The sequence below is a fragment of the Glarea lozoyensis genome (genome assembly GCF_000409485.1).
Source record: "Glarea lozoyensis ATCC 20868 chromosome Unknown GLAREA3, whole genome shotgun sequence".
NCBI classification, from domain to species: Eukaryota; Fungi; Ascomycota; class Leotiomycetes; order Helotiales; family Helotiaceae; genus Glarea; species Glarea lozoyensis.
In genome coordinates this window covers 1,224,608-1,240,011 of record NW_007360998.1, presented here as the reverse complement: position 1 = coordinate 1,240,011, position 15,404 = coordinate 1,224,608, and the positions used below count along the sequence as shown (strand labels likewise).

At 45.8% G+C, this 15,404-nt stretch overlaps 6 protein-coding genes across 6 annotated transcripts; 4 read left to right on the top strand and 2 right to left on the bottom strand.

Moving 5' to 3' along the window:
* Window positions 1-795: 795 nt before the first annotated feature.
* GLAREA_00409 (Protein kinase-like (PK-like)) lies at window positions 796-3,040 on the top strand (the record flags this gene model as incomplete). The annotated part of the gene is made up of 4 exons (XM_008085167.1): window positions 796-868; window positions 922-952; window positions 1,008-1,324; window positions 1,374-3,040. The coding sequence occupies 4 exons, from the start codon at window positions 796-798 to the stop codon at window positions 3,038-3,040; spliced, it is 2,088 nt and encodes a 695-aa protein (XP_008083358.1).
* Window positions 3,041-4,405: 1,365 nt separating this feature from the next.
* Window positions 4,406-6,079, top strand: GLAREA_00408 (UBA-like protein; the record flags this gene model as incomplete). Its single annotated transcript, XM_008085166.1, has 3 exons — window positions 4,406-5,158; window positions 5,218-5,291; window positions 5,344-6,079. The coding sequence occupies 3 exons, from the start codon at window positions 4,406-4,408 to the stop codon at window positions 6,077-6,079; spliced, it is 1,563 nt and encodes a 520-aa protein (XP_008083357.1).
* Window positions 6,080-7,646: 1,567 nt separating this feature from the next.
* GLAREA_00407 (MFS general substrate transporter) lies at window positions 7,647-9,707 on the bottom strand (the record flags this gene model as incomplete). The annotated part of the gene is made up of 5 exons (XM_008085165.1): window positions 7,647-8,225; window positions 8,283-8,342; window positions 8,393-8,775; window positions 8,863-9,324; window positions 9,401-9,707. 5 exons carry the CDS (start codon window positions 9,705-9,707, stop codon window positions 7,647-7,649), a joined length of 1,791 nt encoding a protein of 596 aa, XP_008083356.1.
* A 1,021-nt stretch (window positions 9,708-10,728) lies between these two features.
* On the top strand, window positions 10,729-11,454 carry GLAREA_00406 (uncharacterized protein; the record flags this gene model as incomplete). The annotated part of the gene is made up of 1 exon (XM_008085164.1): window positions 10,729-11,454. The coding sequence occupies one exon, from the start codon at window positions 10,729-10,731 to the stop codon at window positions 11,452-11,454; it is 726 nt and encodes a 241-aa protein (XP_008083355.1).
* A 940-nt stretch (window positions 11,455-12,394) lies between these two features.
* Window positions 12,395-14,056, bottom strand: GLAREA_00405 (P-loop containing nucleoside triphosphate hydrolase; the record flags this gene model as incomplete). The annotated part of the gene is made up of 3 exons (XM_008085163.1): window positions 12,395-12,446; window positions 12,503-13,468; window positions 13,515-14,056. The coding sequence occupies 3 exons, from the start codon at window positions 14,054-14,056 to the stop codon at window positions 12,395-12,397; spliced, it is 1,560 nt and encodes a 519-aa protein (XP_008083354.1).
* Window positions 14,057-14,483: 427 nt separating this feature from the next.
* GLAREA_00404 (uncharacterized protein) lies at window positions 14,484-15,380 on the top strand (the record flags this gene model as incomplete). The annotated part of the gene is made up of 3 exons (XM_008085162.1): window positions 14,484-14,851; window positions 14,902-15,281; window positions 15,337-15,380. 3 exons carry the CDS (start codon window positions 14,484-14,486, stop codon window positions 15,378-15,380), a joined length of 792 nt encoding a protein of 263 aa, XP_008083353.1.
* Window positions 15,381-15,404: the final 24 nt, after the last annotated feature.

The window sequence follows — 15,404 nt, the reverse complement described above, 5'->3', positions numbered from 1 at the left end:
CGTAGTAAAAGAAACCCCTAATTAGACGCCGTAACTTACAGTCTCGAAAGTACTTAGTTGCCCGGCTGAATATCTGATTCGCTTGCACGGATTGCTGTTGATTTCGACCCTTGGAAGCCAGCCAATTACTCACCGCCCTGTGACGGTGATTGGATGAGGGGAAGCAGCATCCAAATGACAACAAACATGCCGTCAATAAATTTCCGAATGCTACAGGCGAATGTTTAAAACTCTCATAAGCCTATTGCACATTGTAATTATCAACTGCCTTAGTTGCTGAAACTTTTGCACCAATGGTGCGCCATCCCCAGAGATTCATGAAACAACACATCTGCCGGGTCGTTCCTGCATTCTTTTGCCCATGCTGAGCAACAGCGCTCATACCTGGACAAGCTCCCGAAGATCGAGCCCCAAAAATCTCACAACACAACTTCTCTTGCCCCCCTTTCTTGTGTTAAACCCTTCATCAGAAAATAGCCCTTTGGATCCCAATAACAGTCACATACAAACAATATCGATCCGGCGTCAAAGTTATCATAGTTTCAACCCCGCCATCACCACGTTCACGAGTGTCAGCCAGTCCGCGCCACGACCGAGTCTTCGAGATACATCATCCATTGTCCAGAAGCAACACGGAAATATAACTTTTCAATCGAGGTAGTGCCCAGCAGCTCATCGGTGAATCGCGGCCATCCGAAGCTCGGGTCCCTTACACCTCCATCAACCTCGACCGAGGTCACATCATCTCTCAATTCACAGCTCAGCGATTTGACCGTGTTGGAAGCCAGCTGCACAATGTCAAGTGAGGGCGGCGATACGGGTGGTGTGGTGGATCCAGAGACGTTATATACAAAACAAAATTGCATAGGTAAGCTGTGGACATACTCTTGCACGCTTTCTTTCCCTGCTCACTCTGTTGAGGTGGTGGAAGTTTTGGTAAAGTCTATAAAGGGTACGCCACTCTATTATCCCTTTTACAACCATGTATCAATCTGACAATTTACCAGGGTCGATAAACGTACCGGACAGGCCGTCGCGATCAAAGTTATCGATGTCGAAAACGCCGAGGACGAGGTGGAAGATATCATACAGGAGATCTCCATCCTTTCAGAACTGCACTCGCCCTATGTTACACATTACTATGGATCGTACTTGAAAGGCTCGGACTTGTGGATTGTAATGGAATTCTGCTCGGGGGGGAGTTGTGGGGACTTGATGAAGCCAGGATTAATTGGAGAAGAATACATTTCGATAATTATAAGGGAATTGCTGTTGGGTCTTGAATATTTGCATGGAGATAAAAAGTTACATAGGGATATCAAGGGTAAGTATGAGCGCAGTAGTTTCTTTACTCCGTCTAATTTGTGTCACAGCTGCCAATGTCCTTCTGGGCGCAAATGGGCAAGTCAAGCTTGCAGACTTCGGCGTTTCAGGGCAACTTTCAGCAACCATGACGAAAAAAAACACGTTCGTTGGTACACCTTTCTGGATGGCTCCAGAAGTTATTAAGCAATCCGGATATGATCACAAAGCGGACATTTGGTCATTGGGAATTACAGCATTGGAACTGGCCAACGGAGAACCACCATATTCGGATATACATCCTATGAAAGTTTTATTTCTGATCCCCAAGAACCCAGCCCCAGAATTGGAGGGTAATTTCTCTAAGGCCTTCAAAGAATTCGTGGAGCTCTGTCTCCAGAAAGACCCTCGAAAACGGCCTTCTGCCAAAGAACTGCTAAAGCATCCCTTTGTACGCAGAGCGAAGAAAACTTCATATCTTACTGAATTAATAGAGAGATTCGAAAGGTGGGCGATTCATCATAAGTCAGACGACGACGACTCAGATGACGGACGAGAGGAGCTTCCGCGTCAAATGCCAGTCAATGAAGATCTTTGGGATTTTGGTACTGTGAGACCAATGGGTGGTGCTAGAGGCGGTGGAAGAGCAGGTCTCAACGCCATGGGGGAATCAGCGACAAATGCAAGATCTACCAGAAATTCCGAGAACGAAGATGACTACGAAGAACGACCAAGAAGCATATCACCAACTAAGACCAAAGATTCAGGATACGTATCTAATGTTGATACAATTAAAGGTATGAATCAGCCAAATACTAGCCAACCGCGCCAACCATCACCACAAAGGCGTCCGGTTCCCGATTTGCAACAGTCACCATCCAAGGTACCATTACCTCCTTCACCAGAAAAGCTTCGTCGCGAAATACCAGACATGCCTCGAGCACCACAGCATCTGCAGCCGCTACAGAGCGAATCGCCAGATTATGATCGGTCATTGCAGGAGCAACTTCAACGTGATATGAGTTTCTTGAAGATCAGTGAAACACCTCCTCCGCAAATTTCAAGATCGCAAACCTCACAAATACCACTGCATCCCACGAGTCCCCAGCAACTCTCGGGATTTCAGAGACCCCCATCACAGCAACCACTACCGAGACTTGGACCAATAACACTACCTGAAATACCTCCTTTTCGGGGAAGTCCTCACGCTCTTCAGCAGGTCACAAATCAGCCGAGTCCAGCAAATCTTAAACCGTCAATGCCAGCGGCAACACCACAGTCAGGTTCACAGAATGTTAACCCTCGCCACACCGGGAATCAACCCCTTCCATCTCTCCCATCAAAATTACGCGATACCACGCCTTCACGCGACACATCGGGTGAAGGAGCGCGGACTCCGACGACCATGCCCTCACCATCACCAAATGGCCCCGTTGATGAGCTGGACGCTTTGAATGGCGTGATCTTTCCAGCACTTGAAGAAGCTTTAAAACGTCGGCAGATTCAATTGCAACAAACCTTCAACCATACTGGAACGACCCCAAAACAACAACGAGCACAAGCCGCCCAAGAGAAAATCCGAAAGCTAGTTTACAAGTTGGCTCATGTCTGTAAGGAAATTGACCATTGGGACAAGCAAGAACCAGTTGGGATGGCCAATGGTGTAGAAGTGTTTCTTGAGGGCCTATTAGAAGAAATTCTAGTACGGGTCGAGCCATTGGATGATGACGGAGCTTGACATGCTTGATATGAGACAACATGATGAAAGGGAAAAGTATGGTGACGAAGGATATGTTCGAGAATCACTCACCAGCGCACTGGTTTTGCTCTTGAGGACGATACGGACCAAGAGATTGTCCCAAGATCAATGCTCCTAGTATGATGAGTAGCGATCGCTAAAGTATAAATACCCTCAAAATATATTATGTATAAGAATTCCTCATACTCTTGAATTGAATCTTTTCAATTGTTTCTTTCCGCTTGGTGGACAAATCGGCTCAACCGTAGAACCAAAAACGCCCTGCTCCATCGCTATTCCCCAAGGAACTCTGAACAGAGAGTTGGGTTGCCACGTGGGCAGTTTAGGCCACTTTTATCTTGCTCGAATTCGCTAATTAGAAAAGAGCGCCAGGGTTTGGAGACGGATCCTATCAGCAGATCGCCCAAGTTTGCCACATTCAATATAGTAGTCTAGGAATTATCTACCATGCCACTTGAAGTTCAGTCGCGCCTGACGTTCTTAAGCTTACCATCCTCGCCGTCAAAGCCTTTTCTGCCTATGTGGCTGACCGCTGTTGAACGATCAGCAAGGACTCTGGGCTTTTTCGCATTTGGACTGTTATAGTTCGACTTGTTCCCGCAACACAAGGGCTGTAATGGTCTCACGTCTTCCATGTCGAAGCTTTGACGACTTATCCACATGCGCGTCTATGGTATAGCTTGAGTGTACTATGCAGCAGTCAGTAGATTTGGTGCCTAACCATAAGCGTCAAGATCGTTTGGCACCATATTTAAAAATACTATACTTCACTTGACTAAATACAGGAGAACAATCGGGACAGCTATCTGAGCTTCGAAAATGTACCTTTCAGCAAAACTGTATGGCGGAAGACCTGACGTTGTTCACCTCTAGAACATTTATTATATGTTAATTGCATGGCACATCGGGATTTCTTCACTGGCGTAGATTGTTTTACCTCAACCCTCCCTTTCGATCTTAGGAATATTCAGTTTCGAAATTGGAAGCTCGCGAGTGGTTTTTGATTTGTTTCTAGATGTATGAACTTACATTATCCTTCTTCTCGAGGTATCCATATCAGTGTATTCGGAGGCGGATCGATCAACCCATTGAATCTCGTATTTAGTCAGTCGCACTTTCTTTAGATTCTCGTCATTGACATCAAAAGTATCATTTTCTGTTCGCGAGTATTCTTCCTTTCAATTTTCATCATCTTCATCATCTCCATCACTAATCTTCTAACAATTTCAGTTCTAGTTTTCTCTTGATCACTCTAGCCATACCTTTCTCATCATCCTCGTCAAAGTCACCCCACCGTCGTATCAATCATCGCGCTCGTCATCGCGCTCACCTTCCAATCTCAAGATGTCACCTTTCTCACAGTTGAAAGAGTGTTTTCCACAACACAACCAGACAACGTTGGAAATGGCCTTAGATGCGGCAAGTGATGATGTTGAAAGAGCAATCAATTATTTACTCAATGACCAGGGAAACTCAGCAGTCCTCGGTGGCGATGGTACCAATCTTGGCGGCAAACCATTGTCAATTTCTACTCAACCGTGTAAGATAGCAGAAAATAGTTTGTCAAATCCTGCGTTCCGACAGCCACTTAAGTTTCAATTCGCTACTGATACCGAAGTTAAAGAAGAGGCATCAACCAGTCTAAACATAAAATCAGAACCTCTAGAGTTCGAAATACTAGACAGGCTCTTGCCATCATCCACACAAACTAAAGTCAATCCTCCTACAATTGTTGACAAGACAGCTCGCAAAGCTCAAGAGGTGATTCCGGATAGTGATAAGATCATTCCCACGACTGTCGAAACACCACTGGATACTTTAAGGACCTTATTTCCTTGTGCAGACCAAGACGAGTGTCGACGGGCACTTCAAATTTGCGATCAAAATATCGAGAGGGCCTTCGAACTATTAGAATTTCAGCATCTAAAAGAATTGATCAGTGATACCTCACAGGATGACTCTACAATAACCCACGAAAACAATATTGTCAAACCCACTCAAACAGGCCTGTCATTCGACACATCGTTATCCCGGGAAGAAGAGCTCCAAATTGCGAGAGCACAGAAGAAACGTGCCGTTTCGGAGCTGGAAGTTCCAGTAAGTTGTTTATTCTTAAACTAACTATAATTAGAAGGGTACGAAGCTGACTAATTTAGGATTTTTCAATATTGAGAAAGCGAAAAAGAAATGAGCTAGCTCCTAAATTAGAGACGGCAACGGAATGGGTTCGGTGAGTATACCACTTATAACGAACTCCAGGATAAACGCTAAAACTAGGACAGTAAATTTTACTCCTCCCATAAAACCGGCGTCGCCGTTCATTTAGGCAATAAAGTCCATCGGTGTAAATTCCCTCGCCCTTTTATAGAAACAACTCTCCCGAAACTTAGAATCATCGACAATAAAGACTCGTTGAGAGTAGAACTTGGTAGTGATCTAGAAGACCTTTTTGAGTTAGCTATTCAGTGGTCGGTCTGTAAGAACATCGAAATAGACACGCTTCACTATCAGACCCGGTCAAAGCAATTCGACCTCATCATGTCCCTTGTTCTATTCGCCAAAAAATACGGTCTTCGTGGCCTCGGAAGTGACATGGTCAATCATCTTAAGCCACTTCTCATTAAGCAGCGATCGGTCCTCAAACCCTCTCACATCCGAGATGTTCAAACACTAGTATCGCCACATCCTATCCAAGAGCTCTTCGTTCAGGCCGCCGTTAAGCCTTACTTAGAGTTCAGAATCGACCCGAATCATCGAGAGATGACCGCATCATTTTCATCCTCCTCTTCCGACGACGATAGCTACAGAGACGAGGCCCATCGTATAGCATTCGCTGGTAACCATTTTATGTATGAGAAGGAGTTAAAGACTTGTCCAGCATTTGAGCTCGAGCTCATGAGATTGGCTGGGAAGTTGTGGTGGAAGCGGGAGGTTACCAAGAAATCTGGTGGTCGCGGGGGCATGGGGATCAGGACGTTTGTTATTGATCCACTGAATGGTGAACAAATCCTGCTTTGAAAAAAGAATCACAGAGAGTGGCTAGATAACAAGCTTTTATAGATTGGGGCATGATTTTGTATGCGGAGATGGGTGCGTGTCATATGGACCAAGCGAAGGTTGGAAGAACTGCTCTTTGATTAGCGATCTAGATTCGATGCATTTACTTTGTTTATGAATCAGAAAATCAAGAAAACGACGAGGTAAACTTAGCCGCTAATGAATTACTCAGAAGTCGATATTTCTAACGAGTCTAATTTTACTGACCTTACCTTCGGACGCCCATTCATTATCTGCTCCATAGAATTGAATCAGAAGACCGCATAATCTCTCAAGTTTGAAAGGTTTAATTACCATCTTATTTAATTGTGCGAAATCCACTAACGAGATCTGAGACGAGCACAATTTCTTGGTTCTTATTGCCTGCAGTGTCGGCTCAATCCTCTATTGAGAGCTACAATATCTAACTACTAAATACCCAGCAATCATAGATTTTTTTCAAACTAGTTTCTAGACTCCAGGACCCCCCATATCCACAAATCTCATCATGTTCTACAGTTCTTCAATTCCAAAACCCCGCAAATCCAACAGAATCCACAGCAATATAACCCCCCACCACAGCATCTCTATCACATACGACCATAGACTGAAGAGCATAGGGCATCCCGTCCGCTCTGCCAAACTCAAGCTTCAGATCGGTAGATTAGTAGTTGGGTGGGTGACCACCAGCGAATACCTACTGTTGTATGTCTTTTGATTTTTTGGTCCGAGTGTCATTCTGCCTCAGCGTCACTTCGTATCCACAGGGGGATTTTAGATGCTACGAGCTGTTGGGTACAATTTCTGAATGTTAAGACAGAGAAGGACAGTAAGTAGAAGGAGAAACACTAATGAATGAATTTTTGATACGTTTTTGTTTGGGATAGAATGGTGTTTAGGGTGGATAGAAGATGTCGCTTAGCGACCCCCTGTTTTACGCGAGGCGATAAGAGGGCGAGGTGACATTGCCAAACAGAGTCTTCTGAGCTTTTCTTCGAATGTAAATATGAAGAAGAGTGTATTTGTGGTCACTGAAGTTTTGCCGCAAAGGGTGAGAGTTGAATGTCGTGAGTACCCTTCTTCGTTGCAACTAATTTTGGGTCGGGACCAGACACCATGATGGAGTTGCGCGAAGACCTCAGAGATTTCTCGTTAATACACTTCATAGTATGGCAAATTTTTGGAGCATATGGATCTATTATTAATATAGCTATATCATTCCTAGCTAAGCTAGAATCTATCACACACAAGAAGTGGCGTTTTCCGCTCTCCATCTATCCATTCCGAATCTCCCCCTCCCAATGTTATGCAAAGCTGTAAAGAAAATGCAGCGTAGAAGCTATATTCTACTGTAGGTACGTACTGTACAATTGAAATATTAATAAGAGATATTTTGTGTGCAATGTTATGCCGTATCCGATAACGCCGATTGGGTATATGCTGCAAGAACTCCGCCATGCTAAGTGACGATGTCGAAAATGATTCATCGCTTGATAAGTTTTGTTACAAGACGCCTTCCGCGAGAGGTGTTCTTCCCCCACACGGAGTTCTATGCTGCGGCCATTTCAATCTTCTTTCCTTTCACAGACTTCCATTCGACTGCGGCAGACCCAATGATCGTCAGAGCTGCCATAACGGCACTGACTAAGAATGCTTGCGTGAGAGCATCATTATACGCAATCGTGACGCCTGGAAGAACTGATTTATCGATCGTTTTCTGAATGGCAGTAGCTCCGGTTGCAAGAATGACTTTGGGATCAACAGATGGAGCGTATTTGACTAGTCCATCCGAGAGCTTGTTGGTAAAAACACTCTGGCCGATAGAGACGAATAAGGCTCCTCCTAGTGTTTGGACAAAAACAATGACCGAAGTACCGATCGGGACGAGAGAAATATCGAGGACGGTCTGAACAGCGATCAGCGGCTGCTGCATTCCCAGACCAATTCCGATTCCAGTCAAAGCTTGGTACCCAATCCAGTAACCGTGGTAAGAATCTGGTTTAAGGGTTGAGAGTAGACCGCAACCAATTGCAGCGATAACGGAGGAAACGATCATTAATGGAGCATAATATCCGACGACAGTAACTCCAACTCCAGCGAATATGGATGTGATAACCAAGGTCATAACCTAGGAAGATCAGTTTGTTGTCACGGCAGTTATGTGAAGGGTGAGATGATGTCTTACCATTGGAATATTCATGATGCCAGATTTTACGGCCGAAGCACCCTTGACAGCTTGGAACCACTATTGTTTTGTCAGAATCGTAAAAACAAACAAGCATCGGCTGTACTTACGAGAGGAAGGTAGTAGAGAAGCAAGAGAAAGGCAGCTCCCAGGCAGAATGAGAACCATGATGCAGCCCACATGGTTCGTTGTTTCATGATTTTGGGTGGAACAGTGGCAGAGTCTTGTTTCCAAAATTGAATGCCAATGAAAATGGAAATCAGAATACCGAACAGTACGAGAAGAGCGATAATCCTTCCAGATCCCCAAGGATACTTGGTTCCACCCCACTGTAAGGCGAGAAGAAGGCATATGATAGCTGGCATGAAAACAGCGGTGCCTTCCAAATCGAACTCCTTGATACGTGCTTTCCATCCAAGATCTGCAACGGCTGCTCGCTCAGGGTTTTGGAAGAAAATCATGATGATGACGACCGTGATGGCACCGATAGGCACTGGACACTAATGTTAGTATTGATCGAGCTGGACACCACTTCGTAAAGGCCGGGGTGACGATTTTGGCTAGGGACTGGAACTCTTACGATTGATATAAAAACACCATCTCCAAGAAACCTTATCCGTAAATGCGCCTCCGAGTAAAGGTCCCGCGACACTTGCAATACCGTACATGGCTCCAATAAACCCGGTATACATTGGTCTCTTTGCCAGAGGTACCGAGAAAGCGACGATGATGAGTGCTCCTGAGAAGATTCCAGCCGATCCCACACCAGCAATTGCTCGACCGACGATCAATGCTGTCGAATTTGGCGCAACACCACACAGAAGACTTCCAAGCTCGAAGATGCCAATGGCGATCAGGTAGACCCATTTCAGAGAGAAATAGGTGTAGAACTTTCCAAAGAGAAGTTGGAACGACGCGGTCGTCAAAAGGTAGGCGCTACCATACCACCCGACATCTGGAAGACTTTCAAACTGATCCGTGATTGCTGGAATAGCCGTGGCGATGATGGTGTTGTCCAGAGCCATTAAAAAGACAGACAGACCTGGTTGAACAGTTAGCACGAGCTTCCTACGCATAACAGGGCCAGCCAGGCTTTGGAAAGACTTCGAGATACTTACAGAGAGCAAGCGATATCAGACCAAGTTTCGCTCCTGTAGGATACTCCACACCCTCTCCACTTGTCATAATCCTGTTCAACTCCTCGGTAACCTCTTTTGCAGACTTCACTGAAACGACCTTGCTCAGGTCTCCTCCATGGCTACTACTAGTTGGCTCTGGCTCGGTCTCTTTCGTCGAAGGGACTGTCGAATCGCTCGAGCCTAGCCTTGTCTCATCAGCCTTCTCGGCACGTTTCTCGTCGAAACTCGGAGTGCCACTTTTCAGCGTAGACGCGTCCATGTTGGACTTCGAATCGGCGGCAAGCATGATGTCTGAATATCTCGATGCTCGATATAAGTGAGTTAGGCGAGTGAGGTTGCGAACACAGAAGACGGGCTTCGAAGTCGTATTTCTATTCACTGACAGGACCCTTGTTGACAGCCAGCGCTCGGGCAGAAAAGCTTCGGCCGAAATGTCCGAGCCGGCGCTAAGGAAGTCTGGAACCCAGGTTGAACTTCTGCCCGAGTCTTTGACACTTTAATTGGTCCTCTCGCTTGCGGAATGATTGCTTTGAATGAGGTGCGGGTCGAAGTTAAAGGAGTACAGCTCAACAGGTATGCAATAAGACAGTGTGAATCATACGCGTATTTGTCGTGAATGATGTGGTTGAGGGCAGGTGTAGAGACGCAAAAGGGTTATGCAAAGGATGCAGGTGTCATTATTTGTTTGACTCATAGCTGACTGAATCAGCCACTAATGTCGAAGCGTGAAGTTTATTAGTATTGTGCGATTTGGGCCCAGGGAACAAAGAAATCCTCAGCTCAATAATGGGAGCTCAGAGCACCCGTGACCCTCGCTTGGCCCAATGCAACCCTTGTTGATATGAGGGTTACGAGATGGGCGAAATGCCTGAAAACTCCGTAGTGCAAGAACTATGTGATAGGTTCGAGCGGGCAAACTGAACTTCCCGAAAGTCCTTTTGAAGTTTGGTCGAGGAGGGGAATATGGTGATGTCTATTTTCGGACTACCCAACTCTGCCTATAAAATTAATACCAAGGGCACTAGTAGTATCTCTCACAATTTAGAAATTTGGGATTTAAGCTCCATAATGGAATAAAATTATTCCTATAGGATATCTGTCTGCTTTCTGAGGCCTGCATGGGGCAATCTGACGTTACATTTACCAACATTACCTACTCGTAGGTAGGTACCTAGGTAGCTTCCAAGTTCCAAGGTTCACTCATTTAATTATTGTATGTTTAATCCAACGCTGCAAACAACCTCCTGTTTACGAGAAAATCATACAACAAACCTGCACCGACATTCCCGTTATCAACAGTTTTCAGAATGGCAGATGCTCCCTTGTGCTCTTTCGCTCCTTTTCCTCGTCTCCCAATAGAGCTTCGAATTTCAATTTGGGGTCTTGCCTGTGAACCTCGGATTCTGACCATGTGTAAATACTTCTCTCACGACAGAGACACCCAATATCTCTACAGCCACGACCCTGTTCCCGCAGTACTTCAAGTATCTAGAGAATCGCGCGCCAATTCTTCGTACGTTGCCGCTTTCAGCATGGGGAGCAGTCCCCGCTACACTTGGGTCAACTACAATCTTGACACCATTCGAATACACGACTACGCTCTTCGCCATATCAAAAGAGAAGAACTATCACGCATACGGTTAACGATACTTGATGTAGACTGTAATTCGGATTTCGACGGCTGGACACATCATGACGTCTGCGAGATGAGCCGTCTAGAGGAGCTTACGATTTACACTTTTAATGATCTCCGATTCTGGATCGAGTTATCTAGTACCTTATTCTTCACCCTGGACACGAGCTGCCGGAGGAACGATGGGTGGTCTCGTCCATTTCTAATGGTTATAGAGAGAAAGACTGGAGAACAGCTGGATTCTCGGAATTTTGTGGAGAAGTCTGCTTCGCTGATGCGGCGTAGTGAGAACCAGAGTATGTATGGGTGGGGGGAAGAGACCGACCACACTTCAGCAGAGGCAGAGGCAAGGTGGGAGCGAACAAATTTGGAGCACGCACAGCGCCTCATATGGCCATAGGGAGGCCCTCGATTATCAAACGGGCGTAGAAAAAGCAAACCTCTGCCTAGGTATCTCGGGACCGAAGAACTTTCGGTCAGAGTAGGAGTAATGGAGTGCCGAAACGGAAATTCTCTCGATGGCTGATATTCCCTCATATTCCCTCTGTAGCACCCTCCTAAACCTTCCGGCCGACGGACGGCGGACGGCTGAGGGCTAAATATTTCTTCGTATATTGTTAGGCAGTCAAACATCTGCGAGGCACCTCACCAGGTGCTTTGCTGACGTTAGCCACGACTTCAATATAGACACCACCTGCAGCAACAGACAGCGAGTTCCCCCGACAGGAAATGTTCTCTCAAACCTCGCCGATGCGGCTTGATGTCTGTTTGGATATTGCCGTTAAAAAGGTAGGTGCACCTACCGACCTTCATCGCATTGTAATCTCGGTCTACGCCATAGCCATAGCCCTTACGCAAACCGTGGATGAGTCTTCTGTACTAGGGAAAGCTGAAATATTATCAAATTCTTGTACAAGGCTGAGAACGTAGTATTACACACAAATGCATGTGAGCGCTTTGCCCTGCCTAAAGATTGCCATTGGGTTTGATTGGCTTTTGCCCATAATAGAAAGTCTGTTTCTACAGAAAAACATAACACAAAAGAAAAGAAACCTGGTGACCCAGAAACTGTTGTTGAAATTTACACCAGGTTCTCGTTATATAACTTTTTTATCATTTAGATTTCAAGTCTATTGTCACGATGACTTCTAAACTGCCCTGCTTGATGAGTTCGGCAGATATCCACTCGCTTATCCTTGTTACTTGACGCAGACGCCATATGCATCATGCAAGTATTACTTTTTGCCCAGTCTGACAACTCCTGAAATATGCTGAAATCTAAATGACTGGCAGGAGGTGTGGTATATCTTCTCACGATTCGAATCGTCTTCCGAGATCACCTAAGATGTGCTTGGGTCAAGAGTTACACCGGAGAGAATGTTCGCCCAACCACTGTAAACAAATTAGTATAAACTATACGACATGACAGACAATCTTTGAAAACTCACATAAGACGCCAATGTTTTTCGATACGTCGACTCAGAGCGACTTTCTCACCAATATTGGTGCAAGCAGGACTGGTCAGGACCAACTTTGCGGCGTCCGCCTTCACAGCCACAACCTTTGCTCCGGTTGCTGTCGAACCAATATTTACCATCAACACCTCGTTCTTAGCCAATTTGGCAACCTTTGCTTGCTTGCCGTCTGCGGTCTTGACCCCCAGTAGTCGGCGAAGGAGGAAGTAGTTGACCTCAATTTCAGTGTAGATGTCAGGCAGGCGGCCTTTGAGACCCAGCACGAAACCGACTAGACGATCCGCACGGCAAAGGGTTGGATCGATTCTGGTTCCGACACCAATCAGTCCACCCGGAACAGCATACTTCAGCTCATTGTTCTCGGAATTCAAAGTTACAATTCTGCTGAAAATAGGAGTGCACTTGATAGCTCCTCTCTCATCACGAGTGACAATTCCCGGACGGATCTCGATTTCATCGCCAAGCTTGATGACACCGTGAAGAATAGATCCTCCTGCGACACCTCCCTTCAATTCATCAATTTCTGCACCAGGCTTGTTGACATCAAAAGATCTGATGACAATCATTTGTGGGTCCATCGTAAAATCTCTTGGGGGTACTGGAATAGTTGAAACGATTGCTTCGTTGATCGCATCGATGTTGAATTTCAGTTGAGCTGAAATTGGGATGATTGGCGCGCCGCCAGCGACAGTTCCCCGAATGAACTTCAGAATCGATTGATAGTGTTGGTTCGCGCTTTCTTCCTTCATCAAATCTACCTTGTTCTGGAGGATGATAATTTTGTTCAATTTCATGATCTCGATGGCTGCAAGATGCTCTGAAGTCTGAGGCTGGGGACAGGTTTCGTTACCGGCAATGAGAAGCAGAGCCGCGTCCATCACTGCTGCTCCAGATAACATAGTACTCATAAGAATATCGTGACCGGGACAATCCACGAATCTATAGACATTAGCAAGATAATGAAGCCTCCGAGAGATCCACCTACGAAACATGTCTGAGCAGTCTATAAGTTCCAGAGCAACCATCTCGTTCGCATGGTGGGTCGACCTCCTTCTCGCTCTTGTAGCTTCTAAAGCAACCTGGCCGTGGGCAATCATCGTTGTCGCACTTATAGATCTTTGCGTTTGCGTAACCAAGTTTGATTGTAATATTTCTCTCCAGCTCATTCTTGAATCTGACCGTCTGCACCCCAGAGATTGCCTTAACCACTGTGGATTTTCCGTGCGCAACGTGCCCGATAGTACCAATATTAATTGTTGCTTGGCGAGCTATGATCTCGGGAGTGAGAGGGTTGAGAGATTTGACATCGAGGTCTTTAGGTTCAGTCTGCGGAGGAAGTGTAGGTCGTATGATAGCGGGTGCTATCTCCTTCTGTGTAGATTTTTTCAGCGCAGATTTGACTGGTTTGTCTTCGATCTCTGGTACGTTGTCGTCGAAATCCTTCTCCGGATCAAGTCCTGGAGAACCTGGGCCTGAATCGGAATCAGAGTCTAAATCGTTACCGTATCGATCACCGTTCGCCGCCATGATGGGTGTTTGTATGGATTGCAGAGCTTGAACAAGTTGTTGTGGCGGGGTAGAATTTGGTTGATTTTTGACGTTTGAGAGTTTGCGAACTTTTGTGGCGGGGTACGTTAAATCCTTAGTGAAGGGTATAAACTGGGTCGCAGAGTTATGCAGTTTGAGGATTCTTCTGGCCTGGATTCCGCTTCGTTGTATTAACTGTAGTTGAGCGTATGTCAAATGTAAAGCTTGGAGTTGAACATTTGGAGATATGCAATTCCCAGGTGGATGTGGATGACTCAGAAAGGCGAGGGCAGGGATCTGAATGCGCTGCCGATGTGAATCCGAATTGAAGCAGCAAGCAGTGGAAGAGTCAATAATGATATTACCACTGGCATTATTCTAGCAAACCATACCATTCTGACGCACGACATCGCGAGGATATACAGTAATGGCGGCCCTCGGATTGAATTGTGCGCATACCGTGCCACGGTTTTTGCTGCCAAAATTAAGCTGGCAAACAGCATCGAGTTCAAGTGTCCCATTCCGAGCTCTCACCACAGCGTTTTCCAACCACCACGTTTCAAAGCGAACCGAAGAACCGTTGCGGCGTTGTCTTCTTGGGAAGGATTGCAGAAATACTTTCAGGCCAACAACCTCCGTATCGCTACAACGTCGAGCCTTTCATGCCACGCCACGACGAGCAAGAGATCATCACTTTGACACTTTAAAATTTGTTCAACGGTTGCAAGAGGAGGGTTTCACGGAAGCCCAGTCAGTGGCTATGATGAAAGTTCTGAGTGATGTCATTGAGGAGAGGTGTGTTTAGAATTTTGGATCCAGTAGGATATTTACTGATTTTAATGTAGTATTCAGAATCTGACCCGGACGATGGTTTTGCGAGAAGACCAGGCAAAAGCAACATATACACAGAAAGTCGACTTTGCAAAGCTCAGATCCGAACTTATTTCAGCAGACTCAACGGAGTCAGCGACGACTCGCGCCTCACATGAACGACTTACAAATGATTTGGCGAAGCTTAATGCGAGATTGAGGGATGAAGTCAATAGAACACAGGCGTCTGTACGTCTTGACCTCAATCTAGAGAAAGGCAGGATTAGGGAAGAAGCAAACGTTCAAGAGTTGAAAATCAAAGAAACGGAAACAAAAATTGAACAGGAAGTCGCGGGTTTAAGGGAAAAGCTCGAATCCGTCAAGTTCCAAACTTTGCAATGGCTGATGGGTGTTTGTACAGGCAAGTTTGCTATCTTGGGTCTCTATATTGATGTTAACTTGATCTATAGGTACCGCGGCATTGATCCTGGGTGCTTGGAGGTTGTTGATGTAAATCTGACCGAAATTCTGTTACGAG